The sequence below is a fragment of the Monopterus albus genome, unplaced genomic scaffold (assembly GCF_001952655.1).
Source record: "Monopterus albus unplaced genomic scaffold, M_albus_1.0 scaffold76.1, whole genome shotgun sequence".
NCBI lineage: Eukaryota > Metazoa > Chordata > Actinopteri > Synbranchiformes > Synbranchidae > Monopterus > Monopterus albus.
Genome location: NW_018127956.1, coordinates 798,289 through 815,884, shown reverse-complemented (window position 1 = coordinate 815,884; position 17,596 = coordinate 798,289). Strand labels below are relative to the sequence as shown.

At 41.0% G+C, this 17,596-nt stretch overlaps 1 protein-coding gene across 1 annotated transcript; it reads left to right on the top strand.

The window, feature by feature from the left end:
• The first annotated feature begins 32 nt into the window (after positions 1 to 32).
• On the top strand, positions 33 to 15,167 carry LOC109963524 (alpha-1,6-mannosylglycoprotein 6-beta-N-acetylglucosaminyltransferase B-like). The gene is made up of 20 exons (XM_020606101.1): positions 33 to 89; positions 431 to 486; positions 1,681 to 1,796; positions 2,555 to 2,642; positions 2,784 to 2,932; positions 4,845 to 4,909; positions 5,210 to 5,374; positions 5,520 to 5,687; positions 5,869 to 6,038; positions 6,269 to 6,400; positions 6,682 to 6,815; positions 8,488 to 8,618; positions 8,805 to 8,960; positions 9,041 to 9,187; positions 9,289 to 9,405; positions 9,516 to 9,590; positions 9,808 to 9,968; positions 14,860 to 14,864; positions 14,975 to 15,057; positions 15,162 to 15,167. The coding sequence occupies exons 2-20, from the start codon at positions 461 to 463 to the stop codon at positions 15,165 to 15,167; spliced, it is 2,094 nt and encodes a 697-aa protein (XP_020461757.1). The 5' UTR covers positions 33 to 89; positions 431 to 460.
• The last annotated feature ends 2,429 nt before the right edge of the window (positions 15,168 to 17,596 follow it).

Genomic DNA, 17,596 nt, shown 5'->3' with positions numbered 1-17,596 from the left:
AGCCCCAAAATTTTCCTTTTTTTAAAGTTTGTGTTTTGCAAACACAAGGCCTGATGGTTGCCAGTGGGCTGGGACGGAGACCCAAGGAGGTGAGGACGTATGCATGTGTGTACCCGTGTGTCTGTGGTTGTCCGTGTGCTGACTTGTATGTGCCAAATTGTTGAAGTATCTGTGTCTTTCTCACATTGACACAGAACAACAGTTTGGTAAAAGCAGCTTTAATGTTTATAATTTGTTTATGACTCTGAACATGTTTAACTACCACAAACACAGAAAGACCACTTTCCATTTGTTTGCAATTAAAACATTAAATTACATTGGCTCTTCAGTGCAGACAGTGTGATAGTATAATGAATTATGTATATTTCTGCCCAACACATTTATTACTAAGCATGTTGCACATGTATATGCAATGTGCTTGTTTTGACAGTGACATTCAACACACTGTGAACCGAGGGCCATGCGTGTGGCGCTACGGCTGCGCAGGTAAGGTTCACCAGTATTAGATCAGAAGTATAAACCATGTACAATAGAAAGTACCTGATGCACCTTACCTCATGCATGTCTGCTCCTGCACTGATTTTTTTTTTTTTTTTTTTTAAGTTTAGCTGTATGAAAGCAAAAAAAAAATTCCAATGCCATCCTCATTTTAACAATTGCTAGGTCTGAGTGGCACCTCACTGACTGACTTGATGTGAAAGCACGGTTTAAAACATAACTGATTATCTGTGTAATCATGTCCTCCCCTTACAATGGAGCTGGATATCCCCGCACATGATATCACCTACACTAGATATCAGACCAACTACAGTTATCTGTCTTATTATGATCCCTCCTGCAGTTTAACTGTTTCTTTTCCATATATCGGCCAAACCCTTAACCAGATGGGATGAATGCTCTGACACCTTTAATGAAATGCAGACTAATAGATTGAAAATAATTTATCTGGATTGTAATGTGGAGCTTTATTGACACAAGGAGAGCCTTGAAAGTGTTTGTACATGTATTAGCTTGACTGCTTTTTGGGTAGTTGTTGGTAGGGTTGTTGGGCTTTCTGACCTGATGAAAGTGAGAGTGAAGTGTTTGCTCTGTTTGCCCCAGTTAAAGTGAAGTTTGTGATACATTAATGGCACATTACAGTTCAGATATACAGATATACAGTTACCTTTAATATGTGTCCAAAAACATGCAAAGAAAATGACCTATATAGAGTTTACTCTGTTACGTACTGAGGTGTTCATGCTTATTAAAAATGTGATGCATAAGACAGGGCCTGATTTTGGGCCAGTCTCATAGCTTTACACTGTATGTTAGTCACAATTGAGGAAGAGCCCTGAGGATATGATTTGATTAAACAAAAAAAAAAAAAGTTACACACATACTGAGTCAGCTGTAACACCTGAGACTGAGGGCGTGCTGGAAAATAGCTCATTAGCCAACAGGAATTTAGCTTAAAGTTACAGTTGAGATGGAAAGATAAAAGTAATAAACAGTTCAACCTACTGAAAGTAAGAAATACATAGGTCTAGAAACAAACTATCCCTCTTACATGAAAAGTTACATTAAATAATATCCACTTTGAATGAAGTTCAAATAAACATTTGTTGGTGGCTGTACTTATGATGTTCTTCTGTATTTGTTTGCCAAAGCATTGAGATCTCTGTGTATTGTGCCCTCTAGTGGCTGCCTGGTGCTCTGTCTGTGCCTGTCAGTGTTCACCCTGCTGCTACAGAGCCTCTGGGTGCCAGTTGAGATGAACAGCGATGAACCTGCAGGGAGATCACCTGAAGAACAGGGTAAGTCACTTCAGTCAGTCTCTGTGAAAAATAATCCATCCTAACAAGTTTTATATTTAATTGTAAAATCAGCTTTTCTATGTCCTCAAAGGCAGTGACATAAAATTATTTAAATCATGCTTTGTGGAGATTTACTTGTCTTATAAAAAAAGTCCAGAAATATGTAGTGAACTACACTAACCCCCCAGTTGTCTACAGTATAATCCTCAATATTCCTCATGTACTGTAAACACAACTTTTTTTAAACTTCATACAATCAAGAAATTCTTGATCTGTTGTCTCACAAAGCTAATTTAAGCCTCAGCAGTGAGCTTTGAAAGCTCACTGTTTTTACAGTTGTGGTATGTGTAACCTCTGATAACTAGCCAGGCAGCTAACAAGGAGATTAACCATGACTAGCACTACTGTAGGTCAGGCAGACACATATTTTAACATTTTCTCTTAGCTGTTAACAGCATATTTATATGAGTGTGGGTGTGTATACTAAATGTGAGATGACTACTAAGCTCCAGTTGCACTTTTAGAAATATTTGCTTTAAAATTATGACTCATTACAATCCTGCCATTATATATTTGTTCTTGTGGAAAATCATTAGATGCCATTACCCCCTACATGAAATATGGAAAATACACATGACCATAAGCACTGCTTGATTTGCAGCAGTGCAAGTTACAGTAAGTTAACATAAAACTTACTACTTAAACATATTATATTGTACATGCGTCACATACCATGTTATATATCCTCATTGTCATAGGTCATCGTGGGCGTAGCTCTCACAGACTGGCTCTTCGCTTAGGGATTTTAAGTACTCAGGTGGAAGAACTCAGTCTACTACAGCAGAGGTATGAACTACACCTACCATCTGAACATATAAACCGTATGCATGGAACATCTAGATCTCACTAGCATGAAAGTACATACATAGGTTTTTCTATTTGTTTATCCAATGTGGTTACATGTAGGTTTCTGTTTGTTTCCTCCAGGTTTAGACTGGACCAGCAAAGTTTGGCCCTGCTGGTAGAAAAGGAACTGAAGACGGTGTCCCAGAGGCTTGATAGGCTCAGCCGTCATCCTCACCATCACCATCAGTCTCACACACCACAGTCACGTGATGACCACATACCACACACTGGTAAAGCCAAGCCTTTTGTCACATTTAATTGGTCTTAATTGATTTGTGCCATTTTATTATTTTGGGGAGATTTTGATGTGGTGCAATGGCAGTTCAGAGGCAGATTTCCTGCTTGCCAGGTGGGTGGCTGGGGTTAATCTCTTAGCCAATGCACCACCTCCAGTCATTGGGGTTGTACACACCAGTGCACTCTCAGTGCTGGTCCCAAGGTTGGATAAAATAGGAGGGTTGTGTTTGGGAAAGGCAAAAAAACACCGGTGCCAAATCACATATGTGGATCGAGATTTCCATATGTATGGAGACAGATGAGTCCCCTGTGGAGACCTCTAGTGGGAGCAGCCAGGATAAGAAGAGGGAAAAAAAATTAAGAATAAAACAATTTTGTCCAATTTTATTATATTGATTTTGGACAAGAGAAACAAGTTTTCTGGCCTCTTCTTTCTGAAAATCTTGAGAAATGTGTTCACTTTTTATTGGATGGACAGTTCAGGAGACATTTTTGTATTTTGTTCTTTACTTTGGATTTGTCATTTTCTGTAGGTAAACAAGTATAAAGTCATAAATAGAACTTGATATCAACAGAAGGAGGATTTACAGGGTTTAAAGTAGACAGGTGTACTAGGCTATTGCATACAAATGATGACTATCTTTAATTTTTCTATGTGTACTTTACTAAAAACACCTCATTGTCCAACACAGAGATTTTAGTTATTTTCCAGTTATAACATATTTTAACATTCTGGCTAAACAAAATAAATAAACTATCCTTCCACTGCATGTTTCCAGCTTCAATAATTGACCAATTGCAAGCTTGTCTGATTGCCTGTAGTGTGATGTTCCAAGCAAAATGCACGTTTCATAGCCTCAGTAGAGGTTAAACACACAGTGAAACTAACAAGTTGTGATAATGGAGAGTGTGAATGGGGAAGTTGAAGGGCAGGGGGGTGCAGGTGGTTATAGGGGATGAAGTCTGTGAACAGAAATCTAACAAGTCTCACAGAGTCAGCAGCTAACAAGTGGGGAGGAAAAACGTTTGTCTGTTACAACCCTCCTGAAGAGGTGAGAGTAAGGTTATGCCTCATGCATGTGAGGGGCTGTGTATGTGTGTGTGGACAAAGAGGATGAGTGGGTGCATGCTTCCCTGAAAAAGGGGAATTCATAAAGCTTGGGGCACATAGACATTATACCAGACATACTGCGAGGGTTGCACACTTGTTCACGTACACACATATTCAGTATGTACACACAGTTCCTCATCACCAGCCTATTCGCCCTTTACCCTCTTCCTCTCACATTACCTCACACCCATAAAATTTGACTGAATTACCCAGGAGTCCTTTCACCAACATGTCTACACGTACTCTTGTTTTTGCAGAGGGAGCACTTATTTCTCCTTTGCTATGCTCCAATAACATATCACTGTTTCAAGGGTTTAACGCTTCAGCTATACCTGCAGGTTTTCTTATCCTTTTTTCTCTCTCTTACTTTTTATGAGGTTATTTTACACAAAGACTGTGTACTTTGGCAGGGGAATGTAAGCACTGTAAAAGGGAATGTTTGGTAGGAGGCAGGTGGGTCAGGTGTGTGTGAGTGTGTGTTCATTCCAGTTGACTGACACTGGCTAAAGATGGAGGGGGGCTGACGGAAAAGGGCTTCTGAGAACACATGGCCTCTACTCTAATGCCTCTCACATGTAGTATATGGCCACACTATACAGTGATGGTTGCTATTCATTTTGCATATTTAAGTTAGGAGGTTATATATTGAAGTCATTGCCCACTGCTCATAATTAACCACGCCGAGTTAACTTTACAATGTACTTTGTTTCTATAGTCAGGATTGTAGAATAATGATGCATTCAAACTGGCCACATGAAGGCAAAACTGAGTGACGGCTGATATCTTACCCACAGAGCCCAGTAAGATGTGTGAGGTGCCAATGGATCCTGCATATCCAGTGTGTGCAGAGAAAGTGGAGGTGAGATATTGGAAATATATGTGGTAGTATGAACTTCATGACTGCCTGTGCACTGAAATGGTTGTATCGAACGGCTGTCATTGACAAAGATTTAAATGTAATTTTTCCTTCCAAACATTTGAGCAAGTTTGAGTTGGATATAAAAATACTATTTTTATATAACTGAACCTGCAGTATAGGATATAATTCATACTGTAGGCTGGCTGAACCAATCTAAATGATGAATTGTTGCAAGTAACCGAATGTCTGTGTAATTGTTTTTGGTTTAACATCTCTGCCTCTGTGTGGCAGTACCTGCAGGCTCATTGGCAGTCCGACCCCTGCTATGTCTTTTATGGAGTGAATGGTACCACCTGCTCCATATTGACTTACCTCAGCCAGATAGAGGACTTTTGTCCCCCTCGTCTTGGAAGGAGCCACTCTGGACTGCCATGGCATGAGAAACCTCAGTCCTATAAAAAGAAGGTAAATTCCCATCAGGTTCATACTAATGGGTATTACTGTAATATGAAGGTCAAGATCTACTCTACTAAAACAAAACTTTAATTTCTCTTAGATACATATTTTTGCATTAGCTTGCAATATTTAATCACATCATGTCTGTACACAGGCCGAGATACGTACAACTCTGAATCAGCTGTTTGAGGTGATCAGCAACAACACGAGTCCTGCAATGAGGTTCATCCAGACCAGAGTGGAAAGGATGTCTGTAGGGTGGACACAGGCTGGTCTGAAGATGAGGCAGAGCAGCAACAAGACAGTCTCAACTCAGATGAGGGTATATGTCAGTTCTGTCATGCACTTTGCTGCCTCACGACTTTCAAGAAAATGGCTTCAATAACTCCTCCATCATATTATACTTGACTGGATGTAAGAAAGCAAAGACAGCACAAGAATGAGAACCCTTTCTTTTATATACATTGTCTGCCCTAGCTACTTAAAAACCTTACATCCTATAGGTGCTGCTTTATCTTGGTGCCCTGGCTGGAAGCATTGGCCAGCATTTTGAAGCCATGGTGGAGAGAGGGGGCCCTCTAGGGGAACTTGTCCAGTGGGCTGACCTCAGTGCCTGTCTGACAATCCTGGGCCAGAACCTAACTTTCAGCACCTCCCAGCACCACCTTCACAGGTTCCAACCATTTGACATAAAATCATTGTGTTTGTTTGGTGAGACCTGATTATTTAATTAAATTGAATAGAATTCAGACACGGCAGTACTGATATGATACTGACACTGTATATGAAATATTTGTGGGTACCTCAAGGTATACATTAGGAATATAATACAGTAGGAATGAGAGAAGCAAAAGACATAAGTGTGGTATTTTTTTTAACCTGTCGTGTGTTTGACTGGTCCAGCCTGATAGGTGCTGCTCCCGGCCGAGGCAGTTGTCCAATCCAGAGGCCCCTGACCTTTGACCTCATCTATACTGACTACCATGGCCTTGCTCACCTTCAAGGAGCCATGGGATTGGCTTTCCAGCATTACCAGTACCACCACAATTTTTTAAATACATCATTATGCTTCTAGACTATTCAAACTTCTCTGTCCTCTCTATTGTCTTTGGGACCAAGACCTTAGATACACTTACACATCCACTTAATGATGATCATAAATAAAATAGCAACCAGTATTAAAAAGAATCACATGCTTCAGATTTTTTTCCTTCTATGATCTTACTTTTTAAATCTAGCTTACATTGGTATATTGTTTTAATGTGAAGCAGGCATACTGTACTTGACAGTTCATTAATTAAATAAAATTGTTCTAGGTGCCGCTTCAGAATCCTGGATTCTTTTGGCACTGAGCCAGCCTTTAACTTGGGGAGTTATGCACGCAGGTGGGGATATAAAACACTTTGGGGCAGCTGGGGTCTCCACCCTCTGCAGTACATGACCATGTTCCGTAAGTATGTGTGTGTGTGTGTGTGTGTGTCAGTGCTACATACAGTACATAGCGATATATACTGGGAACATTGTCATTGTGTAATGTGTTTACACCCCTTAATAATACATCCATTTGAGACCACAGCTGTGACAATGTATGACAAGTACAATGCACTGATTCAGAAATGCACTTGTAGACACTCAACACACATTTTCATCACTTTAAATTGACTTATATCAATTTCCTGGAGACTTATCCCAATAACCATTACTTGTCCTTACCCTAACTATAACCTATCCATAATATTAAATCAAATCTTCGCTCTAAAACTCAGTGATTTACATCCCTATGAGGAAGGCTGAGTTCCCTCAGTGTGCAAACAGGCTTTGGTCCCCACAAGATAAGTAATGCCAAGTACACACACAAATTTACACACATATTTCTGTCATCCTGCTGCAGCACTGATCCTTCACATACACACCCTTAAGCATCCTCACAGTGAGAGGATTAATGGCTGAGGTTAAATAAACCTGGTGGCCAGACAGTGCTTTCATTCCAACACCTCTTCCTGTCATCTTTCCCATCGTGCCAGGAGATGTAGACAAGCTGGACATGGTGGGCCGAGAGCCACTCCTCATCCCTCAGCTTGGAGCACTGTTTATCTGTCCTGCTGGGGAAGAGAGATAGCTGTTGGCTCATAGTGAATAAAGAGTAGAAAGAGCAAAAGACAGACAGCATAGGCAAAAGGAAATAGGAAAAATAAGCTTGAAAAAAAGAGTGTGCGGGTGTATTTTGCTCCTGATCTGAAATGGAGAAGAAAAAGATTGTGCTAAACAGCTTTTCTTTAAAGCCCCACAAACTGCGTGGTGTTGATCATACCAGTGTATTGCTGCATATCTCTGCTTATCTGATGGGTGAGTGTGTGAAGTGATGAACCAAGACAGGTGTTAGAGTCAAGTGAGGACAAATGGAGCTGAAAAGGAGCCAGGAGGAAATTCTGTGCTGGTGTAAGGGTGAATGAGGGGAGATTTGGCAAAAGTCTTTTAAACAATAACTTTTAGACAAGAGAGAATGACTCAAGCAAACACACATACACACACAAATGTTTAAATCGCTGCTTGCACCTATGTTCACAAAAACAGACCATTTTTTGTCGGCACATTTCTAGTAAAGTAAATATTCATCTCTCACACCTTCCTCAGGGTGTAAGAGGGCAGAGGGGTGGCAGCTGCCTGTCCAAACAGCCCCTAACCTTGAGTTCATGTTTCCCACAACTGCCTTTATATATATATATTTTTTTTTTTTTTACAGGTTTTCTGGCCAGCATGTTTTTCCTCTTCCACAAAACGTTTTATGTTTGCTGCTTTTCACCTGTAATATTAGTTTAGAGTATTTCTTGATCCTCCAATCACATTTCCCCCCACAAGGAGAATATGTGCACAGTTGTTCACCATATTTAGTTGTTTTCCTAAAATAAGAACTATGTTTCTGACAGTTTTAAGTTTCATTACACACAAAGTAGTGACTCTAGTCTAGAGTCAGTTTTCTTGTACAATGTTTTTTTTTTTTTTTGCGATGGGGAATTTCAGTGTCAAATGCAGGTTGAGACCATAGACGCTGATTACAGTGTCTGTCGTGCAATTTATCTTTTAAAATGTCATCTAACTGCTCTGTGTTCTGTTGTCTCCAGCTCACACTCCTGATAACTCCTTCCTGGGCTTTGTGAGTGAGGAGGCAGTGAGAGAGGAGGAGCGGGAGCCAGATGCCTACAGGAAAGACAGGATAGCGGTCGTTTATGGTAAACAGGACTACATGTGGCAGGTAATGATTAAAAGAGCACTATTAAAGTATGTATGAAGTCTGTGAGTTTGCGAGTAACATGTCAAGAATTCAGCCACTGCAATATTTTACATACAGTAATAGTGAAGATCATGCAAAGACAGTTTAGTGTTTTTGTACATGCTGGTCTTAAGTCTAAATACTTTGTGTCCTGTGCATATGTACAAGGGTAAATCTGAGTATGTGGATGTGATCAGTGAGGAGCTAGAGACCCATGCCACAGTCTATCAACCTCCAAGACATGCCTCTAATCTGCCCAGCTTCATCAGAAACCACGGCCTGCTCACTCAGAAACACTTCCTACAACTTCTCCGCAGAGCCAAGGTCAGATAACAGGTCGTCTCATAATAACACTAAGAGGCCAGCCAGTCTGAATCATTTACAGTAAGCTGCTTCCCTCTCAGGTGTTTGTAGGGCTTGGATTCCCCTATGAGGGTCCAGCTCCCATTGAGGCAGTAGCTTTGGGATGTGTCTTCCTTCAGCCACGATTTGAGCCTCCACACTCATCAGACAACACTGACTTCTACAAGGGCAAGCCCACCACAAGGCAGGTTAGTAACGCCACAAACTAAAAAAAAAGTTTTAATTGAACATATACTATTGTGCATCAATTTTTTTTAGATTGAAAGACAATCAATATTGTTGGATTTAGATCACTTCCCAGCACCCTTATGCTAAAGAAGTCATTGGTAAACCCTATGTGTGGACTGTGGACATAACCAACAAGACTGATGTACGGGAGGCAGTGAAAGCCATTTTAAGCACAGAGGTAGCACTGAATAAACAAACTGTATAGTTTTTATACATACCTGTACATGTTGTTCTGCCTACATTTTATTTACAGTAACACAGAATAGAAATGTTTGTGTGTGTTTGCAGGTGAAGCCGTTCACTCCCAGAGAATTCACCTGTGAGGGAATGCTGGAGCGGGTTCATGCTTACATCACTCACCAGGTAGGGAGAGCTGACATATTATTGGGTGCTCCGCCACCAAACTGGGCTCTTAAAGCAATGTGATCTTGCAGAGTCATAGATACTCACCTGTTTTTGCAAGCTGTGTGTGAAACAAATCGCAAAATGCAGTGGATAGCTTTAGAAACCTATTTCAGTTTTTGCTTTATATTCTCAACAAGTGTCAGTTTTCTTACTGTTGGTTCTCTTAAATCACTAGAACTTTAGCAGTAAATCTGTCCCTGCTTGGCCACCACGAAGTGCTTTAAGGGTACACCTGGGCCCCCTGGGGCAGTCGTGTGTTACTGTGTGTCACCGCTATACCCTAGTATGTGAGCCTGCTCTGTTTCACCACGTCAACAGCCCTGCTGCATTCACCAGGTGAGAAATCAGCAGATACACACTGCTGATATGATACACACTATATGGTACACATATTCACATCAGGGAAAAAACACAAGCAAAGCTTGTGTATTATCTGATACACGGTCTTTATTAGAACCGGTGTTTCATTTTGTGTAGCCATGTATTTCCTCCCAAACAACAACATGATAACAATACCATTTGTAATAAAATAAGAAAGTAAGGGATGCTCATATGGAGATACAACATATACATATGTAAACCTACCCATATTTTCCATTATATAGGCTACAGCTGTGCTGGCTCTGACCCTTCACACCGCAGACTGTGTCCCTGTAGAGCTCACCTACCTGGACAGGTGGCACTCTGCCCTGACTGCCTGTAACAAACACCGTAAAAAATTTCAGGAAATAGCAGGAAGAGAGGATGAAAAGGTATTATGAATTAAACAGCACCAAAGAATCATCTGCAGTATATTTGGGTGAGGATTTGAGCCCAACCAAAGAAGGTATGCTGACCTACCAATGCTACTGAATGTTGGTGGTCTTGTTTATCTCATACGGAGGCTGAAGGTGAAAGTTGAAAGTACATTATAAACATGAACACATATACATGTGTTCAAATGAACATTTTTGAGCACATCTGTCATAATTTTGAATTTCAATTTGCAATTTGACAGTTAATAAAGTGAAAGAGGTTGTACCAAGTAATAAAAGTCTACTTTATAGATTTGTCCACTGCAAGGACTATATGGATGAATAGTTCCCATTTCATAAATGCTGTTGATAGATGAATTCATGGTCTGTTGTCTCACGGTGCTTAATACATTTATAGCATTATGTCAGTCCCTTATGAAAATTACTTTTACACAAGATGCACTTTAGGGAAAGGCTGTTTGCTTGTGTTTAAATGAAGTGAGAAGTGGCATCAGTGACTGTGAAGCTATTCAGTTTTCATGTTTACCTTATCCTACTCCCGGTCTTGCACAGTACTACACTATACATTTCAGTGGTATGCCATATACTGTACAGTAAGTATCTAATCATTCATTTGCTTACAGTAATGTCTGACACTGCTCAGTGTTGTATGGGATCACTGCTCATTTACCTCTCAGTGTGTTGTTGGCTGCAAATATTAGCTTGGGCCTTGGAGGAGAGCGGTTGACAGTTTAAGTGATGAGGCTCATTATCTGAGTGAATCATGGATGACCTCTGGATGCGTCTGGGAGTCGGAGCCAAATGACGATGATTATGCTGCTATGTAAACCGTTGGTTACAAATCCTAGTTAACATGGGAAACCCCCTCAGCTGTGGCCCCGCCAGTATAGGCCGAATCTCATGGTGTGTCTTTTATATGGGAAAAGGTTTCTGAAACCAGGATTAATGATATTCTCTTGAATTATTTTACTAGAAATTATATTGTAAAATAATTTAGATCATAACAAGTGACTCATTTGACCCAGTATTATTCCCTTATTCACTAATCATCTATGTATTTGTTTTGCCCCTAAGAGGGCATTTTGCACCTCTGGCTGATAAGAGCAACTATGGAAATTTTATAACCAGTGATTTCTGGAGGTTTTATATATGAGCATTCCCATTTCAGAAGCTTCTCCAGGATTATTCCATCATCCCTGTCTGTAAAAGAGCTTGTGAAAGGCCAAACTACAGCCCAGGATCAGTGGTATAAGTGATGGGGTGATGTACTTACATGGCGCAGCTGTTAGCAAAGACGGCTCCAACAAGCTCCTGTTTTAAACTCGATGTGAGGACTGGTGAAGTCACTGGGCCCCAACAAATGTGACTTTTGGTCAATAAGCTGAATTGTCCAAAGATGATAAAATTTAACTTGTGTTGGTTGCTATTATAGAAGAAAGCAAATCAGACATTTCACCTAAATTCAAACTTTCAACTGTGTCATGTATTTTTATATGAAAGATTAACCTTTATTGTTAAAAGCTTTTGTGTAATTTTTGCGGTGTGTTTGGGATCACTGTCATGCTATCATCTTATGTTTAGTCACCTACTGATACTCTAGCTTTATGAAATCTCCCCTAATCCTCATATAAAGACATATAGAAACTGAGAAAGCTGCAGTTTTCATAGGTTATCTTAGAACCTTGTTCATGTAGGTAGCCTTAACTGGGAATCACAGGCACAAACACTTTTGTTGCAGTTATCACAGGTGTACTACCTTTTGTTGCAGGTTCTACTTTGACACCTATTAGGCCTGACAGTATATTGATCCCACAAGCATAACACAACACATAAAAATTTTAACTAATTTCTTGTAGGGATTAAATGAATAGTAAAGTCACCTCGGGGAATTCCCTGAGTCTCTTGACAGGTGGAACTCCAAATCAGGTAAGTCTATGCTCCTCCTGGACGACATAGATAGATAGCACTTGAGTGTTTATTCTAAGATCTGAATTCTTATTGCGATTAAGTGTATCTTAAATTCACATTAATGAAAACTTATTTTCTAATGATAGCCACAGGCAAAGAAGCCTGACAATCACAGGAGTGTAATAAATATCTCTAAATACAGAATGGTCAGATTAATTGGCTCCATAAATGAGGAACATGCTAGTTTATTTCAGTGAATATCACTGGATTACCTCCAATTAAATCATAGTATTTTGTTCTCCTCTGAATATATGAATATATTTCTAAAACAGTATGTGCAACTGAAAGGGGAAAGTAATTTTTAATAGTCTATAGATATTGCTCAGTGCCTCTCTACCTTTGTTGATGTGCAACAGCAAACCCTACCCTAAAGGGGGCAGTGTGGTCAAACTAAACCATCTAGCAGTGGACTAAGTCACAGAATATCAGTTAAAAAGCTCAGCAACTTGGTTAGGAAATGATTAACAATAATGAAAAGGAACTGAGATAAAAAAAAACATCCCAGAGTAGAGGGATGTTTGCAGGGCAGACAAAAGAGAGTGACAGAGGGAAACAGAAATATTGTAGATTAGGTAGAAGAAATGGGGATAGTTTTCTCTACAGGTAGCTCTCCATTTATTCTACCAAACACACTTGCAAAAGAGGGGAGAGAAGAGCTTCTTAACTACCATAAGAAAGGAACTGCCTTTTTTGAAACCTGTTATTGGTGTGCCAAGATTACACTGAACAGCAACAGCCCTCCTCCCTGGAAGCCAATAAAATTCTGACAACAAACACTTGGCTTGCCTACAGCATTGTTAGATGCCACAGTGGTTGGCTTTAATGTGATACTTGGTAACTATTAAAGACCATTAAGCTTAATGAAATAAAGGGGGGGGGTTGTCAGAAGTTGTTTTCAGTCACTTTGTAGGTAGCTGACTCACTCTTGGGAAACCTCAGTGAGAATGCTTGACTGGTGTGCTTTTACATCCATCAGCAATGCACACTACAGGTCAGAGAGCTGTTGTATATGCTTAACAGTTGGGTCAGTATTGCAGTGATCTCACCACACCTGAGTAACTCAGACGTGAGCCAGTCCACCTCTCCTGTGTGTGTTTGTGTGGCCAAAACACTGTTAAACTAATTGTTTTTATGTATGTATTCAGTTGAAAACACCATGTGACCCCTAGGGGACAGGAGAGGTCATCAGATGAGGCAGCAGCCTTAGCAACAACAGCCTCAAGATAAATTGTAATTTCTACATGTCCTAGAAAAAGCTAAAATACTCATAGAATTTCAGAGGTTCAATCTGTGCATGCTGACCACTCTTTCTTCACATTTTGCAGTGAAAGCTCAGAGTATCATTACTGGTGTTTCATTAGTTCTCCAGGCCCCTACCGCCCACTGTCTTCTCTCCATCCCTGCTTCATAGCACACAGACTACAGAGGAGAAAGTTTTGAAGAAACACGCCTACTAGCACAAAGAAAGCCCTCGTCATCTTTCATCTTACACCTCTGAATTGCCTTAATTTACTGGAGGGCCAGTAAATAGCCTCTTATTGTTCCATAAATGGCTTCTTACAGGGTGGGATTTATAGTGGGGGGGTAGCAATGGTGTGTGTATATGAGGGGGCTATAAAAACTCACCTTTTGAAGTCTCCTTTGCTTAAAAGGCAGAGCAGACGTGCCTTGCCTGCCCATATGCTGCATGGTGCCTTTGCCACACGCTGCTAGCGTGTGACTCTCTCACACAAAGTCATGAGATGTAGCAACCGAGCAGCATGGTTCACATTAAGCTGTGCTACTTTAGTCGCCCATGCAGGGGGTCTCTAAATGTTTTGTTTTGCTACGCCCCTTGTTCTGACCTTATGAAGGATGGGGAGGCTTTTTTTTTGTAACACTGTGAAACAGGTTGGAATAATGTAGGATGGATTTCATCTGATGACTAACAAACACTATAAAGTTATTAAAAGGAAAAAATCGGCTTCAGAGACATTTCATCCAGTATCAGGCAAATATTTTATTTTAGCTGTCACAAAATGAAAATCTACTTAAACTCAGGAGACAGAATATGTCTTAAAACCACTCTGCAGATGGGTGATATTTTAAAGAAAAAAAACATACCTGCTTCAAAATGCCCTAATAAGATTCTGGCCAGCAGTGAGAAAGAAGTCAGAAGAGACAGGCTGAATCACTAAATGAACACATACAACTTCGAAGAAAGTGTCAGCGGACATGGAGTGACAAGCAGCTGGATGTGCTGTTGACTCAGGTGATGAGCAAAGGTGGGACACTCGGTAGTGACAGCTGATGGACAGGTGTGGAATTACAGGAGAGGTTACTGTGCAGAACAGATATTAATCAGATGAACTAGAGCCAGAGGGGATGAGGCTGGAGAAGCTAACATATGCAGCAGGTTGCTATTTATACAGTGTCAGAAATATTTCCTTTTGTTTTTAAGGTAGTTATGTTTTTATTAATGTTTGTGTCCCTCAGTTTTCCCTTTTCACTTTCTCTCTCTTCAGCATCGGTTTGTGCTTTCTGTCTCCCCTTCTCCATCTCACTCAAAACCACCTTTTCAGTATCTTTTTCCCTTTTCTGCCTCTCTTCATATTTTCTGCCCACTTCTCTTTCTCTCAGAAGGAGATGAGCCAGGTGATAGCGACACAGCCAGCTGTATGCCCGTTACCACAGTGATGACAGCTGCCAACCCAGGTGCACAGGTAGGCAGCTGGGAAGGTTTGGAATGCATGTGTATAAAAGAGAGAGAGGGGGAGATGTCTGTGACAGTGGTATCTGTGTCTACGCTGTGTGTGTTGCGTTACAGAGATAGGGGGAAAAGAGACCTGGGTGCTGGTGAGGACACAGGTGAGTTAGTGATGGAGCGAGTGTGGGAGAAGTCTGGGAAAGGAAAAGGGAGAGAAAACGGGGTGGGGGTGGGTGGAGGTAGAGATCTGACCTTTCACCCCTTGTGTCGTTCCCAAGATCCATCTTCAGTGACTCTGATGTGTGTTAAAGTTTTCTCAATATCCAGACTTTTGTCCATTGCTCAGTGCTTGTGACCGTGTCTCAGCAAGTGTAATTGAGTCAAGACACGAAATCATAGCAGGAAACATGCAGTGATCCTAGTTAGAGCTCGAATGACATCAGCTTGTTGAACTGGAGCCTGTTAAATATAACAAGACTATCAGATGAACTAGAAAGATAATGAGAAGTCCTGAACATTCCAACACTGGTGTGAGTTTTTTTTGTTGATATCATTGGTAATTCAAGCCCAGTTGAGTCATCATAGGAAAGCACATTCCTCCTGTGTTGCACCTGTGAGACAAGCACAAATGATATAGCTGCCATCCCTTCAAACAGGCTCTCTCTTTTTCTTTCCTCTCTTTCACGCACTCTGTTTCTTCTGGGAACATTCCAGTCTATTCCTCTCCTGCACCTTCTCCTCTTCACCTCCTCCCCCTCCCCTCCCAACCCCTTTCCTTCTTCTAAGAGCGGGAGGCAGCGGTACCATCACTCACCACTTTGTGATAACTGGCACAAAGGGGGCCTTGGTGGCCCCGACTGTGGATGCTCAATGTACACCGCCACTGGGGAGAGAGTAAAGGAAAGTCCCCCACCTCTCCCAGTTCTCTCCACTCCTCCATCGTCTCCACCTCCTCAGATGATGAAAACTCTGTCAGTGGGGATTAGGAAGGAGTGGTGTGCATTGGCGAAGGCAATAACAGTGATAAAAGCCACGCCGTTCCACCTCTGCATGTCCATCCCTCTTTCAACTTTCTCACAGTTTGTCACTTTATACCAATTCTGGGATTCCTGGAGACCTTTTCATGCTGCTGTCATGTTGCCAAACCGTTGTTAAGCTTGATTTATTATGTGATGTTTTAATAGGCTCCCATTTAGCCCTATCTAGCACAATTTGGGATCAAAGGCAAGATTTTTTTTTTTTTAATTATATATCCAAATAAGTCTTTGTACTTTTCACATAGGTATTCCACACATAGAGGTACTCAAGGTGAAACTGGAGCATAGTTCTACTGATTCACAGTGTTTGGGCTCAATTTTTAATGTGAGATGCATTCTCACATTTATTTGGATTTAAAATATGCACTCATACAACACATATTACTCCAAGTTTGGGCTATATGGCAGAAAGATGAGGCTTTTCTAGCCACTTTGATGGCGAGAAAAGGAACTCAGTGATGGCAGAGTGCATTATAAGGGCACAGAGATGTAAGATTCAGAGAAGGGGGTGGGGCATTAGTTTGGGTGGCGTGGGGGTGGGCGGTTAAATCTCAGGCTGGCACAGCAATGATCTCGCTTCATGGTGAGAGAAAATGGGCGCCGAAAAAGGGTGGTGGGAGGGTGCAGGCTCAATAATTGATTTCATGCTGGAGTCAGACATAGCCCCAAGGAAGGAATAATATATGTGTGTGTTCATTTGTGTGTATGTGAGGAAGAGGTAGAGTAAGGGAGTCGAGTGTAAATTCTGAGGGGCACAATGGCAGAAGGAGAGCTGGAAAAAGAAAAACGCCGACCTACATCAAAGAGACTGGATCTACATGAGAAAAAGCATGTTGCTATTTTGCTGTTGACATCAGCAGCAAGTAGCACCACAATATGCGAGTGTTTGCTGTTTACTGGTTCTTTCAGTCCCCCAGTTTCCCAAACTGTATTCAGTGAACTGCATTCAACTGTTATCTTCACTCACTGGGTCAGCTAGTATCAAACAGCGTTGAGACGGGACACTGTGGAACACCATGAACACTGACAACAGTCTGGCCAACGTTCAACTGAAACAAACTTGAGCTAAGTCTTTATTATTGATTGATATTGAAGATCATTTCATTTCATAAGCATATCATCACATTCGACAACACGTATCACCACCTCCTAGACCAGGCAGGGGCTTGAAAGGCAACTAAAATATTGTACAAGAAAAATGTACTCACTGCACGGAACCATTTACATGAAGCATATGCAACACACTAGCAACGATTTCCATACACTGCAAAGTAGAAAGACCTTGAGCAATTGATTGACAAATTGGGAGTACATGCCATTTAAGTCATTTGAAATTCAGGCTGTTTCCCCAACCTAATGTCTCTCCACCACGCACTTTCACTGTCAGAATCTATCCCTTTTAAGTGTTCTTGCGTATACACATACGTTTACATGCATGTAGACAGACATGGTCAAACAGTGCATACCTTTGAAGACTGTTTTGAATTGGTCTGCTGCAGAGACCACTGATGCCTTTAT

Bases quoted from the DNA above. Each gene is read 5' to 3' on its own strand.
- LOC109963524 (XM_020606101.1), top strand. From the start codon at position 461: ATGCGTGTGGCGCTACGGCTGCGCAG. The intron at 6,816-8,487 runs GTAAGTATGTGT...TGTTGTCTCCAG, and splicing joins GCAGTACATGACCATGTTCC to CTCACACTCCTGATAACTCC. The intron at 8,961-9,040 runs GTCAGATAACAG...CTTCCCTCTCAG, and splicing joins AACTTCTCCGCAGAGCCAAG to GTGTTTGTAGGGCTTGGATT.